Source organism: Orcinus orca, chromosome 19, assembly GCF_937001465.1.
Source record: "Orcinus orca chromosome 19, mOrcOrc1.1, whole genome shotgun sequence".
Classification (NCBI taxonomy): Eukaryota; Metazoa; Chordata; class Mammalia; order Artiodactyla; family Delphinidae; genus Orcinus; species Orcinus orca.
In genome coordinates this window covers 47,098,294-47,114,777 of record NC_064577.1, presented here as the reverse complement: position 1 = coordinate 47,114,777, position 16,484 = coordinate 47,098,294, and the positions used below count along the sequence as shown (strand labels likewise).

Here is a 16,484-nt window from a genome sequence, read left to right as displayed (position 1 = left end):
TCAATTCATCCTTCTTCTAAAACATATACTTACAGATCACTTGCTATCTGCTAGGCCTGCCCTGCCCTGACGAGTGGAGGAGAGAAGATGGAAACAGCCTTCTAACCACAACAGCAAGAATAGGGCAAGTTCCCCCAGGAAGAGCACGGTCAAGGCCACTGGACGGAGAGCGTGAAGAGGTGGGTCTGTCCTGCATCCAAATCATTTCGTGAACATGAGCAAGTCTCTGGCCCTTCCTGAGCTCCAGTTCCTCCTCAGTAAATAGCCTGTTTAGACAAATCTAAGGATGACACAAGGTGCACCTTCACAGAAAGCACCTCAGTCACATGATGCACGGACACGGCCTCAGAACCATTTCCAACACTGAGCGCCAGTCCACCACTAATCAGTGAAACCTGCTAGCCATCCCTGAATGAAGCATTTTCTAGGTTCCCATCAACCTTTTCTGTAATGAAAGTCAGAAACTGGGAGAAGGTCCCAAAGGGATCCACTCTCTGAACTCAGAAAGGTCTCAGAATAAAGGTTTTCTAGAGAAGCCAAGCCAGGCAGGACAGTTTTAGAGACAGCTCGTTGGGGGCTCCTGCGTTTCTTCTCCACGGCGGAGTGATTAAGGACACAGACTTGGGAGCCAGACTGCCTGAGTTTGAAGCCCATTCCACTTATCAACTGTCAAATCTCGGGGGAGTAATGGATGCTTTTTGTGCCTCAGTTTCCTCAACTACTGATAAAAGGCTTAAAAGGGCTAATTGTCATGAAGCGTTTGGGACAGCAGCTATTGCGTATAGCAACCCTTAAAGTATAATGCTTGTTAAATAAATGATCTGCTGAGCACCGTGACACTTCTTCACCCCAGGGGACAGTGAAAGGCTGGGGAGGAGGTAGAGAGACAAAGGTTCTGTTGAAGAGCTTAAGTGAGGATTTCTTAGACCTGATGTGGGGGCTCCAGACCTCATCCTGTTGCCCCAAATCCCCTCCAATCTCCAGCCCCCAAACAGCCTTGTTCTGAGGCCAGGAACCAGAACTGGGCACAGGACACATCCCAGCCTTTGAGATCTTTCACTGAATCTGAGACAGTCTCCTCTACCACTGTGCTCATGGTCGCCCTACAACTAAGGAAGAGCTTATATCAAAGGGTTAAACGTACTCCCACTGGGGATGGAGGTCAATTTCCTCCCTGAAACTTAGCTCTCTGTGCTTCCTTCACTCTACCGTCAACAAACGCGCAGGATATGAAATTGCTGAGAAGTCTATTTTGAAATCTTAGTTCCCCTATTTAAAAAAATATATGTTGCCTCAATGAACATTTCTCAAAACTTCCTCAGCCCAGGAGCCTCCGAAGCCCCTACCAGGCCAGCTCTCCTCCCGCAGCCACTCCCTTCACAGGAGGATGAGGGTCTGCATGGCAGCCACATCCCTCCCCCTCCTCCTTGTCCTCATCACCGTCGCCCTGGGGTCCAAGACTGAATCTGATTCAAGTGAGTGCAATACCTTCCAACCTGGTTCTTGTGGGTTAACAAGCACGAGTAGGGTTGCTGGGGATACAAGGAGAAAGGGGCTCTAGAAGGAGGTCTGGTGTCTTCTTTTTTGTGTTATTGAAGTATAGTTGCTGTACAATGTTATATAACTTACAGGTGTACGATAGAGTGATTCACAATTTTTAAAGGTTATACTTCATTTATAGTTATAAAATATTGACTGTATTCCCCATGGTGTGCAATATATCCTTGTAGCTTCTCTTATACCTAATAGTTTGTACCTCTTAACCCCCTACCTCTACTTTTCCCCTCCCCACTGGTAACCACTAGTTTTCTCTCTATATCTGTGTCTGCTTCTTTTTTGTTATACCCACTAGTGGGTTGTATTTTTAGAGTCCACATATGAGGGAGATCCTACAGCGTGTGTCTGTCTCTGTCTGACTTATTTCACGTAGCGTAATGCCCTCCAAGTCCATCCATGCTGCTGCAAAGGGCAAATTTTCATTCTTTTTCATGGCTGAGTAGTATTCCGTTGTATGTATATAAGGTCTTGTGTCTTCCTCACCCTGTGCGGGATGAGTCCCCTTCCTGTCAATGCCATGTGCCTGGCAGTGAGGCCAGGCTATCTCTTCACTCCCTCAATTCACCTCTCTTTGCCATTAAGCAAAAGACTGGCTCATCCCATTTGGGGTCATTATCCCCAGGGAGACTGAGGAACAGTATTTGGAGCCTGTCGAGGCCACTATGTCCATTTACCTCCTGGGATTTGCACCCAGGCTGCTTCCAGGGTCCTCCCTACCCCACAAGTGCAGCATCTTTTAGTTATGTGGTAGGGGGAAATGCAACAGTTGGGGGTGTCCCCAGGCCACCTTTTTTCAGCTTATTTCTTAAGATGAGCTGCCTTTACAGCAGCCAAAACTATTCCTCACTCTGCAATTTTACTTTATTTCCTTTTCAGAAACTGAAGGGAAACATAGAAGGCTGTTGAAATAAAACTAGACTAAAGTTGACGGAATCTGGACAGTTTGATTTGCCTCTCTGAGAATTCACTCAGACAGCTCAGAGGAATGCAGTGGCAGTGGTTCCCGGGGACCAGCGGGTCCCTTATTTCACTCTTTGGGGAGTGAGGATGCTGCTGGCAATGGTGCTGGATAAGAGGACCAGCCCTTCCCTTTCCACCCAAGCACCCGGTCACTGTCGGTGACCCCGAGGTCATCGCTGTTCACACCCACATTTCTGTCCAGGTTGGTCACATAACATGCACAGCCCCAATCACTGCACCTGCTAACTGCAGGGTCCTTGATCTGAAACGCCCTTCCTGCTACCCCCATAATTCAATCTTGGTGTGACTTTGCTGTCACCCCCTTGCACCTCCTGTAAGAGCCATGAAATTTCAGAATCAAAAAATAACTGAAAAATAGTGATTTTTTAGAAAGTGTTTTAGATCAGGAAACCTTCTCTTCAAGCAAAATCTTACACAGGAGGCCCGAAATGGAAAACAGACAAAAAGGCTGATGGGGTCTTATACCCAAGACTGAACTCCCAAGTGCATCAGTGCCTCCAGGAAACTTCATGTAAAGACCACCAATCCAGTTAACCGCCTCTTCACAGATGGGGAGACTGAGGGGGGAATGAGGGGTGAGGGGCGCAAAGCCAGCAGAGGTGAGGTGGGGTGTCCTGCAGATCTGGGTGTCCTGGCCCCCGGGCCATTGTCTTTGGGGCTTGGTATGGGCATCCTGCCCTCTTTGCAGGGAACGGGCAGGATGGGGACACTGGGAGGGGCAGGGTCTGCATTCCCAAATGGCATGTATCCCAATCCCTGTTGGGATTTCTTCCCACATCCCTCCTTTTTGGAGCATCTCTGCCAGCTGCCCCCAGGGATGGCGTGGGCTCGCTGAGATCTGGGCTTTGCTGCTCTTCCATCTGGAGTTCAAAGTCATCAGCCAGTCCTTCTGGGGTGGGGATGTGGGGGTGGAGAATGGAAAGCAGAGTGATCACTAATGAAGGAAGAGGGAAAGGGGAGCCCCGGGAAGAGTCTGAAGGGGAGACCAGAGGACTGAGTTTTTTCTACAGCCCTCTCTTGGAATTCTGGGGGCTGTCCCCTCCTTCCTTCCCTCTTCCACCTGCTTGGGGGCAGAGGCAGCCAGCAGCTGTCACCTTTAACAAATGTCCCGATCTGGGACTTCCCTGGTGGCGAAGTGGTTAAGAATCCGTCTGCCAATGCAGGGGACACGGATTCGAGCCCTGGCCCGGGAGGATCCCACATGACGTGGAGAAAAAAGCCCGTGCGCCACAACTACTGAGCCTGTGCTCTAGAGCCCGTGAGCCACAACTACTGAAGCCCGTGCGCCTAGAGCCTGTGCTCCGCAACAAGAGCAGCCACCGCAATGAGAAGCCCGCGCACCGCAGCCAAGAGTAGCCCCCGCTCGCCGCAACTAGAGACAGCCCGCGCGCAGCTTTCTCTAGTCTTTCTTTCTTCGCGTTGCGAAGACCCAACGCAACAAAAAATAAACAAATAAAATGAATAAGTTTATTTAAAAAAACCAAACAAACAAGTGCCCTGATCTCAGCTTCCCTCCATGCTTTCTCCTCAGGAGGACCTTACCACCCCACCGACTGCTGCTACAGCTACCTGACCCGGCCAATCAGGAAGCACTGGATTTCACGCTATTATGAGACCAGCGGCCTGTGCTCCAAGCCTGGAATTGTGTAGGTGGCATCCATACACCACACTGGGGGAGGGGGAGCCAGCAGGGCCCGGGTAGGGGAGAGGAGGGCAGGGAGAACACAGAATGGGTGCTCCCCAGGGTGCTTCTCAGGAATGTCCACGCAGGGAGAGGCAGTCGGGAGGGAACCTGGGGGCTTCTGGGCTGTCTGGGGCCCGCTGGGGCCAGGAGGAAGCTGGTGCCATGGATGGGGAGGTGTGGGGGAGGGGAAGGGAGGCAAGGGGCACTTCCTGGGTGGGGACACCGAGACTAGATGGGCCCAGGGGCCCTGAGGGGCTGAAGGGCATGCCTCAGAAAGGACGCTGGCCCTGGGCTACCTCTCACTGAGGAAGGAGAACCAGTCTGGGTTGGATGAGGAATTTGTGAGGAAGGGAGGATGGGCTCTTGCTTCCTGGCTGCTGGACCCTTGGTTTGTCATCCTTCTCCCCTCTTGTTCCACAGCTTCATCACCAAAAATGGCCGTCAATTGTGTGCCAACCCCAGCGATGACTGGGTCCAGGACTATATCAAAGGAGCTGGAGGAGATCTGAGTGACCCAGAAGTAGCGGAGAAGGACACAGCTCAGAATTTAAAGAGATGGGGCTGAACTCCACTCCCAATTTAGCCCCAGACACCTCCTGGGAGCTGCCCTGCCTTGAATTAAAGACCATCATGCCCTTCCCTGCACTCGTTCATTTCTACTAAATTGCCCATTGGCAGTAGACTTGAGGACACTGGTGAGCCCAGCTAAGAGTGGCACTCTCAGCCTCAAGCATCACTCTGCAAAAGTTTGGCCAGAGCCTGGTGCCAAAAAATGGGTCAGGTCTCCGATGGAGGTAGAGGAAAACTGAGCAGAAAATGAGGAAGACAGTGTAAAAGCTATCTTTACACAATAACAACCACAATCATAACAGATTCCATTTTTGTAGCGCCGTCTATATTCTAAGCACTCTGCTAAGCAGTTTGTGTGCATTATCTTATTTAAGCTTCACAAGTGTAAAGCTAAGAATTATCACCTGATTTTGCAGGTAAATCTTCATAAAGGCCTCTCTATAGCAAACTCCATAGTCTTTTTCTGGGCTGGTCTCAAGGCCTCTGTTCCCTGCTGACTGGGATAGGAATGACTCATGGAAATATTTTATCCAATTCTTGCCCATCCACTTACATACATCAGGTTGCACTCTATTGTTTTACTCAGTTTTGTGTCCTGCACAAGGCATAGCAAAAAGCCTGACCCACACCAGGTGCTCAGGAAATGGATAGATGGATGGATGGTGGATGGATAGTCAGATGGGTAGATGGATGGATGGATGGATGGTGGATGGATGGGTGGATGGATGGGTAGATGGATGGATGAATGGATGGTGGATGGATGGGTGGATGGATGGGTAGATGGATGGATGCGTGGATAGATGGAATGATTCAGGAGTCAAGAGGAAGCTTATGCTCCAGGAATAACACTCAACTGCCCCCAAAGGGGGGGATGCCCCCATCTTCCAGGTTCAAGAAGGAGCTCTGCATACAAAGAGGAAGAGCACATCCAGTGTAGGCACTATGACCACCCTTCCTGGCCTCCAGCCCTCCACAGACAAGGGCCAGGAGGGTGCCTGCACACTGAAGGTATAGCAGACTTCCTCAGACCTTCTCTCCTCCATAAACAGAGGTCAATGGGGTATCTCACACACGTACCCTCCCTAGCTTCATAAAAAGCCACAGCTTCACCACCACTGACTGTCTTGAACACACCAGGACTAACTGCATTGTATGTTTTTTTCCTGTTTATAAGCAGTCATGCCAAACAACAAGCCCCACAGGTATCTTCATAGTCCTTGTTTTTCCCCTGCCTCCCTCTACTCCCATCTCCTGAAACACTCCCTCACATCTCTAAAACTCACAGTGCATCAAAGGCAAAATCCCCTGTATCTTTCATTTCTTCTCTGCACGCTGCCTTCAGCCTGGAACAGGGCTCTGAGGCAGTCTGAAGAGCTAAGATGCTGAGGGGCAGGTCCAGGCTTAGACAAAGGTGGGGGTGGGCCGCAGCTGGAACTCCGGACCCAGAAGCAGGTTGTCAGGTTCATGAGGTTGGGGTGCCCTCTGCTGGCCATGATTGGCCATGGTGGCAGATTGGATTAACCCACACTGAGGGCACTCAGAAGGGATCAGCTAATTAGACGTAAAACTGGTTCCGAGTCCAAGGTCCAAAGAGATAAATGAGAACATTGATAAATAAGCCAAACATTTCAGCAACAAACAGGGGCCCAAGGATCAGGCACTGTGGGGGCTGGGGGGTGGTATTTGTAGCATAATCTGTGACAAGAAAGAGTGTGAGCTCAATCATGTGTCCTTGGTGGGGGTGGACACACATCCTTTTCCGAGGGCACTAACCCTACCCTTGCCTCGGTCTGTGTTCTCTCTAATCCGGCTTTCTGTTTGCCCTCCCAAAGACCGATCACCTGGGGAAATAGTCAGTTCAACCCTCCTCCCTCCTCCTTCCCCAACATGGAGATGGGGGCAGGGAACATGGTGAAACCGCACGGATCTGGTTTTCAGGACTGCCTATCTGTTTCCTACCCATGTGACCTTGGACAATTTATTTAACCTCTCTAAGCCTCAGTGGCCTCATTTGCAAAATGGGAGTGAAAATCTCTACTCCCCGCTGGGAGGATTAAGTGAAGTGGGGCATGCCAGGTGCTGACACATGGCACGTTCTCCACACTTTCCCTTTCTCTCTTTTTTCCTTCACACGGATTCAAACCTTACCGAATTCAACTCTGCTCCAGACCCCGCCCTCCACCGCCCTCCCCTTCAGCAAACACCGAGGGAGGGGCCGTTGTCTCTCCTCCTCCGCCCGCTAAAGTGGTCAGAGTCCAGAGAGCTGAGGGCCCAGCGTGGATGACCAGGAAGGAGACTGTCTCCGTTCAGCCTCCGAAGCCCAACTGCCCCACTGAGAGGATGAAGGTCTCCACGGCTGCCCTCTCTCTCCTCAGCTCACCATTACTTCTGCCATTCACAGCCAGGCAAGTGAGTCCACCTGTCCCTGAAGGGCGGCACTGAGAAAAGGGAACGGGGCAGCGGGCAGCGAGGTGATGCTAAGAGTGCTGTCAGGTCTCTGTCACCAGCCCTGGGGCCTCTCCCCTCCTGCACACAGAGCTGCTGCCTTCAAACTCTTCGCTTTGTAAGTAGAGCTGAGCTGTGGTCCAGATCCTTCTGGGGTTGGGCAGTTTCAGGAAGCTGGGTCAAGGTTACATCAGGAATCCCAAAGATAGACAGCAGGAACGATCATTTAGGAGGAAAAGCCAAGGAAGAAGCAGAAGAGATAATAATAAATGTACGCAATGAGGAGGGAGGCAAGGCAAGTGGATGAAAAAAGCCATAGATCCTCTGGGAGGGCAGGATGAAGGGTCAGGGATGAGTGATGTTTGAGGCTAAGCCCAGGAACGGGGAGTCTGAACCTAGACACCCCTTGCTCGCAGTGTCTGTTGTAGTTTGCTGGGACTACCACGGCAGCCAAAAGAAGTCCTGGTGGGATGCCCACGTGTACCATTTGTGGGTTTCTGGGCCCCTATCTCCATCCTCCAGCCTAGGACTAAATAAAGTCTGGAGAAAAGAGAAAAGGGGTTGAAGGAAGTTGAGAGGTTTTGGAACTATGGGATGCTTGGGACCTATGGAGAATGGGGCTTGTTTTGCCCACCCCCTAACCCTGCCTCTACCATCATTTATGAGGGCTGGTGACAGGGACGGGACCAAGGCACTCAGGCCTTCTACATACCCGCCTCCAACTGCCCCAGCCCTTCCTTTGTCCCTAAGGCTGCCCTTGGCATATAGTCTGGCCAGATTCTGCCTGTGTAAACACTCAGGGGAGCGAGGGTCACACACACCATGTAATCTGCCCACACGCTCTCAGGGTGCCCCTGGTCTTTGTAAACGTTGCCTTGAGAACCAGGGCCACTGTGGGTAGAGGTGCCTCTGGTGGGTGGGACGGGGCAACAGTGCCCTTCGGGAAGGTCAAGCAGGAAGAGAAAATGGCCCACCCAAAGCACGGGTCAGGCAAATGATTCTCTCGAGAAGTCTCAGGCTTTGCCACCAGCTGGAAGCGAGGGTCAGGGATTTGCACTCTGCAGGTTTGGGGGCCGGGTGAGGTGATATCCCCAACTGATGAGCAGTCAGGGGAGCCCAAGGGAGACACAGTGATAACCCAGCCGAGTCTCGTATCCTGCGAGTGTCAAAGAGGGGGAAAGAGCCATTTCCAGGCCAGAAGAGTGGCCATTACAACCCTTAGCTCTTCATCACAGCAAGCGCTGAGTCTTTCTGTGCCAGACTCTGAGTTAAGGGCTTTACAAGCATTCTCTCAACTAATCCTCACCACGATCCTAGGACGTAATTTTTTACCCTCGTTTAACGGCTAAAGACACCCAGAGATTAAGAAATTTGCCCATGATTCAAGTCACTAAGTCGAGACTCCAGCCCAAGCTGTCTGACTCTGAAGCCTAAATATAAGCCTTTTCCTCCTGCCCTGACTTCTGCTCATCTCCCCATCTCAGCCTCCTCCCTGACCTCAGCCTCTCTGGTGCCTCTAGCACAGAATCCAGGCTCCCTATCACAGCTCAGAAGAGGTGTGGCCCTCCCCTCCCTCGTCAATATCCTCCCTTCCTACATCTTCCTTCCCACCTTGCATTGCAGCCTCCTGGAACTGTTCCATCCCCCCAGACACACTGGGCTTCCCCCACCTCAGGCCTCCATACATTTCTTTTTTCCAGATCCCACAACCCCTCTGTCTGCCTAAATCCTACTCATCCTTCAGGAATCAACTCAGGCACCACCTGCTGTAGGACTTCTTCCTCAACCACCCAGGCTGGGTTAGGTACCCCTCATTCTGTTCCCATAGCATCTTGTGTCAAATTCTACTCTATCCCAGACCACGTTCTATTGTAGCGTTTATCTTTTCACTTTCCCTTTTTACCCAGACTGGTCTGTAAGGTACGCAAGAGCAGTGACTGTGTCTTCCTCATGTTCTGAACCCCATAGAGCCTGGCATGTAATAGAAGCTCAATATGTATTTGCCAAGTCAAGTTCATCAGCAAATGTGATTACCCCAGTCCTCTGTACTTGGTGACACTCAGTCCAGAGGCTGAAGGTTCTACAGAAGGTTCAGCTTTTTCACTTTCTCCATTATCCATCAGGCTACCATCAGTCCCTGCTGATAAATGGCTTTGCCATCAGAAAAGCGGAATGCAAGAGATGGGACATGGAAGTGGGCAGCCATGGGCTCCCTCTCTACCTCCTTGGCTCAGCATTCAACGTCATTCCCTCAGAAATTCCTGAGTCGGTGAACCCTCCACCCGCCTGCTGCCTGAAGTATCATGAGAAAGTATTGCCAAGAAAAGTGGTGGTGAGATACAGAAAGGCCCTCAACTGCTACCTGCCAGCAATCATGTAAGCACCGCTCTGCAGACATTTCTATGGAGAGGGAAGGGGAGCCCAAGGCTGGAATGGGGTGCACAGAACCAAGTCTCCATGCTAGAACAGGGGAACAGTGGTTAAGGGCCTGGGCTTTGACTCTCACAGGACAGGCCTGGGTTTCGTTCCTGATTTTTGCCACTTATAGTTGTGTGGCCCAAGAAATGGTGGCCATAATGAAACCCAAGCCTGAGGGTCTAGGCTGAGTGGGGAAGGGGCTGAATGAAGAGATGAGGTCTAGAGGCCAGAGAGGGAGGCCTTCTGAGGGGACCCAGGTGGGGGAGGCCTAGGGAGGTGGTACAGGGCATGAGGCAAGCCCGCTGTGAGCTAGAAGTGTCGACTGGACCCCCAACATACTCTATGACCCGTGACAGTCTAACTCTGCCTCCACAGCGTCATCACCAGAAGGAAACGAGAGATCTGTACCAACCCCAATAACGAATGGGTCCAAGAATACATCAAGGATCCCAGACTACCTTTGCATCCTTCCAGGAAGTTGGTCTAGGTTAACATTATTCGATCTGAGAAAGGTCAGCCCCAGATCCTCAACTGCCCATGGTGGTCAGGCCTCAGTGGGAGCCCAAGTTTGGGGGAAAAATGGTGCAACCCTGTGAAAATGCAGGCAGCCTTGTGGTCTGAATGACAGAGTTACATTCAGAGAAGCAGGCCAGTGATCCCACAAAGTAAAGTTTCAAACATATTCTCAATCTCTGGAGGACATGCCAAAGTTAAGGGAGGAGAGCAGGGATACATTCTTAATGCACAGAAAGGCATCTTTCACATCCTCCTCCTTGCTCTGCTTTCAGATCCTCACATCACTCCAGCCGTTCTAAATGATCAGACCACCTCTGGCCTCTCACTCACTGAGACCCAGAGGACTCAAGACTTTTCCTTATCCCTTTTCTAGGTCTCTTTTTTCTTCTATTATCTTTTCTTTTAAAAAATAACTTTTTTCTTAGCAGGCCAGGGTGGGAATATTCAAATACTAGTGATTTTTGTCCCTGTTGCAGAGGTTTTGCTGGATCCCCTGATATCGGGTCCTCCCCAGGGTGACGTGTGTACAGACAGTGCCAAAACAGAAAAGGAGGTGTGAATCCCTAGCTCCCACTCTAAGCTTTGCATGGCAAGGGAAGGGCATTAGACCAGGTTGGGGATAAAAATCTTGATCTAAAATGCAACCATTCAATAAATAAAATTTGCTTTATTGCCAACTTGATTTCTAATTTCCTGCCTGCTTTCTGCTAGGGTGGCAGAAACTTAATCAAAGTTTTTGCAGGGGCTTCTCCACATTCCCCTGAGAAATTTGTCAATTTGGGGGACTGGAAAGTTTACACGGTACCAAGCCCAGACATATATACCCAATCTCCCCTTCTCCCTACCCCTCTGTCCCCAGCTCAACAACAGGGAGTGGACTCAGACAAAATCCAACATTCCTGCAAAATGGTGTTATGCAGGCAAAGCAAAATCAGGCAACTAAAGCTACTTAATTAGAGAAACAAATAAATTTGCTGAAGTGATCATTCTGAAGACTGGCCATCCAAAGACTTGGATTCTGATAAACTGACCCATGCCTGCCCCCAGTGGCCCCCAGTGGTACTGCATCATCCTGCCTCCCTGCCACCCCACCACAACTGAAGCTAATCGATCCAGATGGCCACCTGACTCCAGATGGCCAATGAGACTCTCTCTTAGAAAGATGAAATTTGGACCAGAGAAACGAGTACTGGTTGCTGTTCGAGCATCGTCCCGAAGGAAGTTCATTGTCCCTATGAACTCATCCACTGAAGCCCCTGGAGCTGCCCTACTTCCTGTCCCCAACTCCAGGCTTGGAGGTTTGGTGAATCTCAATTCCATGAGATGCCCCAGCATTCCTCCCACTATTCCTGTTTTGTTTTAACTCCTAAAGGACCATGGTGGCATTTAGCACCTCCAGAATAACTTTTCGTTGGTTTAGGTCAGTTCTGGTTTGTGTGTGTTAAAACATTCGCAACATTTTTACCATGTTTAAGTGTACAATTCAGTGGCACTAAGTACTTTCACACTGCTGTGCAACCATCACCACTACCCATCTCCAGAAGGTTTTCATCACCCCAAGCTGAAACTCTGTACCGGTAAACAACAGCTTCCCACTCCTCCCTCCCCACAGCCCTCAGGAACCACTATTCTACTTTCCGTCTCTATGAACTTGACTCCTCTAGGTACCTCATATAAGTGGAATCATACAGTATTTGACGTTTTGTGACTGGCTCATTTCACTGAGCGTAATGTTTTCCAAATGTATCCATGTTGTCAGGATTTCATTCCTTTCTAGGCCTGAATAATATTTCATTGTATGTATCTACCCTGTTTTGTTCATTCATTAATCTGTCCACAGGTATCTGAGTACCCGCTTTTCTTTACATGAGCCAGAGTTAGCAGGTCTTGGGTTCTGTTACTTGTGCCAAAATCACTTTAACTTGTGCAGTTACCTGTCAATCACCACGCTGGCTGGGCAGGGGCTCGGGGCAGGTAAGGGACCAAGGCTCTGGCCTTCCCCTTGTTCCCCCACAGGGGTCACTGCTACCTGCTCTAATCCCCCCCCAGGCTGTGAGCTGCTCCTGTATCCAGGGATTTCTCTCCACCCTCCCTGCGATCAAAGCTGAGAGCTTACAGCTGACTGTGACCAAACATCCTCCTCCAGGAGCTCACATCCCAGGGATGACAGAATCACCAACAAATACAACATAGCCAGGCTGAACCTTTGCTCACAGGGGCCAGAGTGAACATAGAGGGGTGGCAGGGCTTGGACTGACACAGGAGCCAGACTAAGTTCAGTGTGTACACCCAAGCAGGAGGTTTCAGAGTCCTTAGCCAGCGTGAGGGTCAAATCAGGGAACCCGAGTTCAAAGGCCTTAGGGACAAACTGAGGCTGCAAACAAGAAGCAAAGGCCAGGATCAGGATTCTGGCAAAAGCTGGAACGGAAATGTCATTATTTGTCTTTTTTCTTTTTTTTTTTTCTTTTGGTCTATCAGAGGAGTTCAGGGTTGAGATGTCAGTCCAAAAACCTAATTGAAAATCTATATACAAAGTCAAATTCTTACCCTAGCACATAATATAAAGCTTGCCAGAAACTCCTAATAGTTCAGGACCAAAAGTACTTATCTCAGGTGCATTCAATTGTCTTTTGTTGGGTTTTTTTGTTTGTTTTTATTTTTTGGCCGCTCCGCTCTGAATGTGGGATCTTAGTTCCCACCAGGGATCGAAGCTGTGCCCCCTGCAGTGGAAGCACAGAGTCTCAACCACCGGACCACCAGGGAAGTCCCTCAATTGTTTTTAAAGAGGGCTATTCCTAGGCTTTTCAAGGTAGATAAATGCCTGGCTTTAAACATTCGCGTGCATGAACACAGACACACACACAGGAAGGACCTCCTCATTCTGACACATAGGGGTCTCCCAGCCCTGATCACCCTACATTGAAGACCTCACCCACATTAACCTATGTCCAGACAGCTTACATGACTGTCAGCCTTGTGGATGAAGGCGATCGACTGGAAGGGGGTGAACAATAAGGCCTGGAATAGAGGGGTTTCCACTCCTTTGTCAGAGAAAGGGGTAGTAAGGGGTGAAGGCCACACACAGCAACATGAGGAACCAGTGCGTGGGACAGGAAGGGAAGAAAGTGAGGAAGCAGCTCTGGGCAGTACAAAGAGCATCTTACCTGGCACCGAGAGGTCTGGCCGCACGCCCCCTCTCGGGCATCCATCTAGTGCAAGTGAGGATTTGCATGGGACAACCAGATGTCCTGCGGCTAGCTCTGGCTGGCCTGTAAGAAATGCTATTCGGCCTTCGGAGCAGCCTCCTGAGACGGGCCAGATGAGCAAGCATTTCCCCTGTAGAAAATACACGTGTGCCTGCACCTGTATGTGAGTAACTACTGAAAGTCACCAGCAGCCTCAATGAGGATATGGGGGACACAGTTGATGCAACGGTTTAAAAGCACTGGCTCCACACTCAGCAGACAAATCCAGGTTCAGATCCCAACTCTGCCTCTTACCCTGACAGTAAAATGCTGTTAGTCTTTTAGCAGATAGAACAAGAATCCCTCTCGTGCAGGAAACAACCATTGTTTAGAAAATGTGTCTGTAATCCCAGTGAAGGCAGGAACCTCTCCCAGGACATAGACTGGGACCAAGATTTCAGGGGAAGGGGTGAAATTGCTCTGCGTGAACCAAGAAAAGTGACTGTTTTGCCTTTGAAAGCCAGAGATGTGAGACAGGGCCAGCACCTCTAGACCAGAGATTGGAAAATGTGAAGTAAGCCACTGGGGATTCACGGAAGTCTTGTGAAAGCTTTGGATTCCCCTAGACTGTAAGAACTGGAGAAGTGGAAAGACCCCCAAGCAGCTCTCAAGATCCAGGGACATGACTGGATGGCTACTTTAGGTGAGGTGGTGAGGAAAGGCCTTACTTTGGGGGTGACATGCTCCTTGAGAGCTAAATGACCAGAGCAAATCAGCCATGTGAGGACTGATGGGAAGAAAACTTTCCAGGCAGAAGGCATAACCAGTGCAACAGCCCTAGGCAGGAGCCAGCTTGGCCCAGGGGACAGTGTGGCTGGAGCACAGGGGTGAGAAGGAGACCAGCATGCGCAGTGGATACACCCAGTGTTGACACTCAGCCAGCTCCCCTCTGGAGCTGCTGGAGCTTTGACACATCGTAATAAATTAAAATGTAACCAGCTCACTGGGGTCCAGAAATGGTCGTCTGCTCAGAAGCTCTCTAATGCCCCCAGAAGGCCATCCTAGCCTTTGGCTAGGGCCTCCTGGGGACAGGGATCTCCCAAGTGAAGACCTGTTCTCCCATCCAGCAGCCGTAGCCCGCTTCCCCAGCTCAGTCCTGCCAGCCTTTTCCAAGTCCTTTCTGAGTCATCCTCCTTGCCCTGCTTTGACAGGCTAGGAACCAAGGTGACCCCTGTCCTTGGGCATCCTTGTACGCAAAAAGACTCCAGCTCGAGGTCCCCAGTCGCTGGGAGAGCTGATTAAACTTGGTGCAACCCCAATGCCACAGCCTTGTGGAAGTCCAGGACCCCCCACTCCACTGCCAAGATTTCCTTCCGCTCCTTTGGCCTGTTTTCTCCCTCCCCAATCTCCCTCCCCAGTCAGGAGTCCCGCACCAGCTCAGCAGCAGGTATCACCTTGCTGGATCTCCTCCTTGGTAAACCAGTTTCTCTCCCTGCCCAAGAAAGAAGGCAGGGCCAGTGCCTCCTCAGAAGGAGGAAGGCATGATGTAGAGACAGGCGGAGAACCTGGAAACCCTGCCCCTTCCACCCCAAGAGGAGTGGCAGAGGAGTAGAGAGTGAGAGCTCAAGACAAACAACCAGAGAGCAGTGTGTCATGAAATCCTCCCTTCAGACCAGAGGTTGGAGGGAAACCTGAATTCAGAGAACCTTGTGTCCAGCCCTAGTAATTGTGGTGCATCCATACAACGGGATACTACACAGCAAACCACTGATAAATGCAATACGAATGGATTTCACAGACGTGATTTGGAGTAAAAGAGTCAGACCCATAAGAGTAAATACTAGGTGTCCATTTACATGAAATTCAAGGACAGTCAAAACAGTCATAGACATCAAATAGTGGTTACCTTTGTGGGATGCATATTCCCTACAAGAGAACGTGAGGGAGGGAATTCCCTGGTGGTCCAGTGGTTAGGACTCTGCACTTCTACTGCCTGGGGCCCAGTTCAGGGAACTAAGATCCCACAAGCCCTGTGGCGTGGCCAAAAAAAAAAAAAAAGAGAGAGAGAGAGAGAGAACATGCTGAAAATGAGGCTGGGTGATGGCTACACAAGTATTGATATATCCATGTGCCAAAATTCATCAAGCTGTAAGATTTATGCACTTTGCTCTATGCAAGTTACACCTCAATAATCTTTTTAATAAGGAGTTGGGGGAGTGGTAAAGCAGAGACAGCAGTTTTGTACTCTGCTCCCTTGGGAGCTGCACATCTATCAAGATAAAAACAGCTGGGATTGTGCAGAGGGCATGATGTAACCACATGTGACTGTCCGGCCATATTCTACTACTCCCTGTAGTATATTCTACACTGTACTTTATATGGCATTTTTAAATGGGAAAGGGGATGGAGAAATGCCCCTGGCTATAGAGGGGCATGACCATTAGGGACTAACCCAGGTTACCAGATCTACACACATGCAAATGCAGGACACACCGCTCATAGGAGTTAACAGTGGGGAAGGAAGCCCTATTGGAAGGGAGGCTTCCACATTTTATTTATCCTGATAGGATATTTGGGGGTATTTTCCTATTGTTATCCCCTCTTCCCTTCCCTCATTCAAGCAGATAGTCTGCACCATGCAGCTCCTGCATCCCTCTCAGGGGAGAGAGAAGGCAGGGCAGAGAGCGAAACTGAAGGTCTCTTTGGCTTGTGTGTTCTAAAAGCTTAAGCCCCCTGCACAAAGAATAAAACAAGATTCAGGGCTTCCCTGGTGGCGCAGTGGTTGAGAGTCCGCCTGCCGATGCAGGGGACACGGTTCGTGCCCCGGTCCGGGAAGATCCTACATGCCGCGGAGCGGCTGGGCCCGTGAGCCATGGTCGCTGAGCCTGCGCGTCCGGAGCCTGTGCTCCGCAACGGGAGAGGCCACAGCAGTGAGAGGCCTGCGTACCGCAAAAAAAAATAAATAAATAAATAACAAGATTCAAAGCATATTTCCTTAATGTCTTCACCAGAATTATTAAAGAGTATGGATTTCTTCCAGGATGAAAAGAGAGTCCTGTTGGGAGTTTGGGGTTAGTAGATGCAAACTATTACATTTAGAATGGATAAACAGGGATTTCCCTGGTTGT

At 50.2% G+C, this 16,484-nt stretch overlaps 3 protein-coding genes and 1 long non-coding RNA gene across 6 annotated transcripts in view; 3 read left to right on the top strand and 1 right to left on the bottom strand.

The window, feature by feature from the left end:
• Window positions 1-16,484, top strand: part of LOC101273776 (C-C motif chemokine 5) — an 85,271-nt gene that overhangs the window by 46,328 nt on the left and 22,459 nt on the right. The gene's annotated exons all lie outside the window — the stretch shown is intronic.
• Window positions 1,323-4,867, top strand: CCL14 (C-C motif chemokine ligand 14). The gene is made up of 3 exons (XM_004271819.3): window positions 1,323-1,475; window positions 4,070-4,184; window positions 4,643-4,867. The coding sequence occupies exons 1-3, from the start codon at window positions 1,388-1,390 to the stop codon at window positions 4,785-4,787; spliced, it is 348 nt and encodes a 115-aa protein (XP_004271867.1). The 5' UTR covers window positions 1,323-1,387; the 3' UTR covers window positions 4,788-4,867.
• LOC117202088 (uncharacterized) overlaps window positions 2,747-16,484 on the bottom strand; it is a 51,021-nt gene continuing 37,283 nt past the window's right edge. The window contains exon 7 of one of the 2 annotated variants that reach the window (XR_007473575.1): window positions 2,747-3,427. This is a non-coding gene — a long non-coding RNA (uncharacterized LOC117202088). Of the gene's footprint in view, window positions 3,428-12,728; window positions 15,387-16,484 lie in introns of those variants that run through there. The other variant, XR_004484265.2, reaches the window with a different exon arrangement.
• CCL16 (C-C motif chemokine ligand 16) lies at window positions 5,580-10,853 on the top strand. 2 transcript variants are annotated; one of them, XM_033431537.2, is made up of 4 exons: window positions 5,580-5,843; window positions 6,961-7,201; window positions 9,361-9,613; window positions 10,031-10,853. In XM_033431537.2, the coding sequence occupies exons 3-4, from the start codon at window positions 9,426-9,428 to the stop codon at window positions 10,140-10,142; spliced, it is 300 nt and encodes a 99-aa protein (XP_033287428.1). In that variant the 5' UTR covers window positions 5,580-5,843; window positions 6,961-7,201; window positions 9,361-9,425; the 3' UTR covers window positions 10,143-10,853. The 2 variants fall into 2 exon arrangements, 1 of the variants encoding a protein (XP_033287428.1); XR_007473571.1 differs by having other exon boundaries at window positions 5,580-7,201; window positions 9,493-9,613.

Bases quoted from the DNA above. Each gene is read 5' to 3' on its own strand.
- CCL16 (XM_033431537.2), top strand. From the start codon at position 9,426: ATGGAAGTGGGCAGCCATGGGCTCCCTCTCTACCTCCTTGGCTCAGCA. The intron at 9,614-10,030 runs GTAAGCACCGCT...CTGCCTCCACAG, and splicing joins TGCTACCTGCCAGCAATCAT to CGTCATCACCAGAAGGAAAC.
- CCL14 (XM_004271819.3), top strand. From the start codon at position 1,388: ATGAGGGTCTGCATGGCAGCCACATCCCTCCCCCTCCTCCTTGTCCTC. The intron at 1,476-4,069 runs GTGAGTGCAATA...CTTTCTCCTCAG, and splicing joins CAAGACTGAATCTGATTCAA to GAGGACCTTACCACCCCACC. The intron at 4,185-4,642 runs GTAGGTGGCATC...CTTGTTCCACAG, and splicing joins TGCTCCAAGCCTGGAATTGT to CTTCATCACCAAAAATGGCC.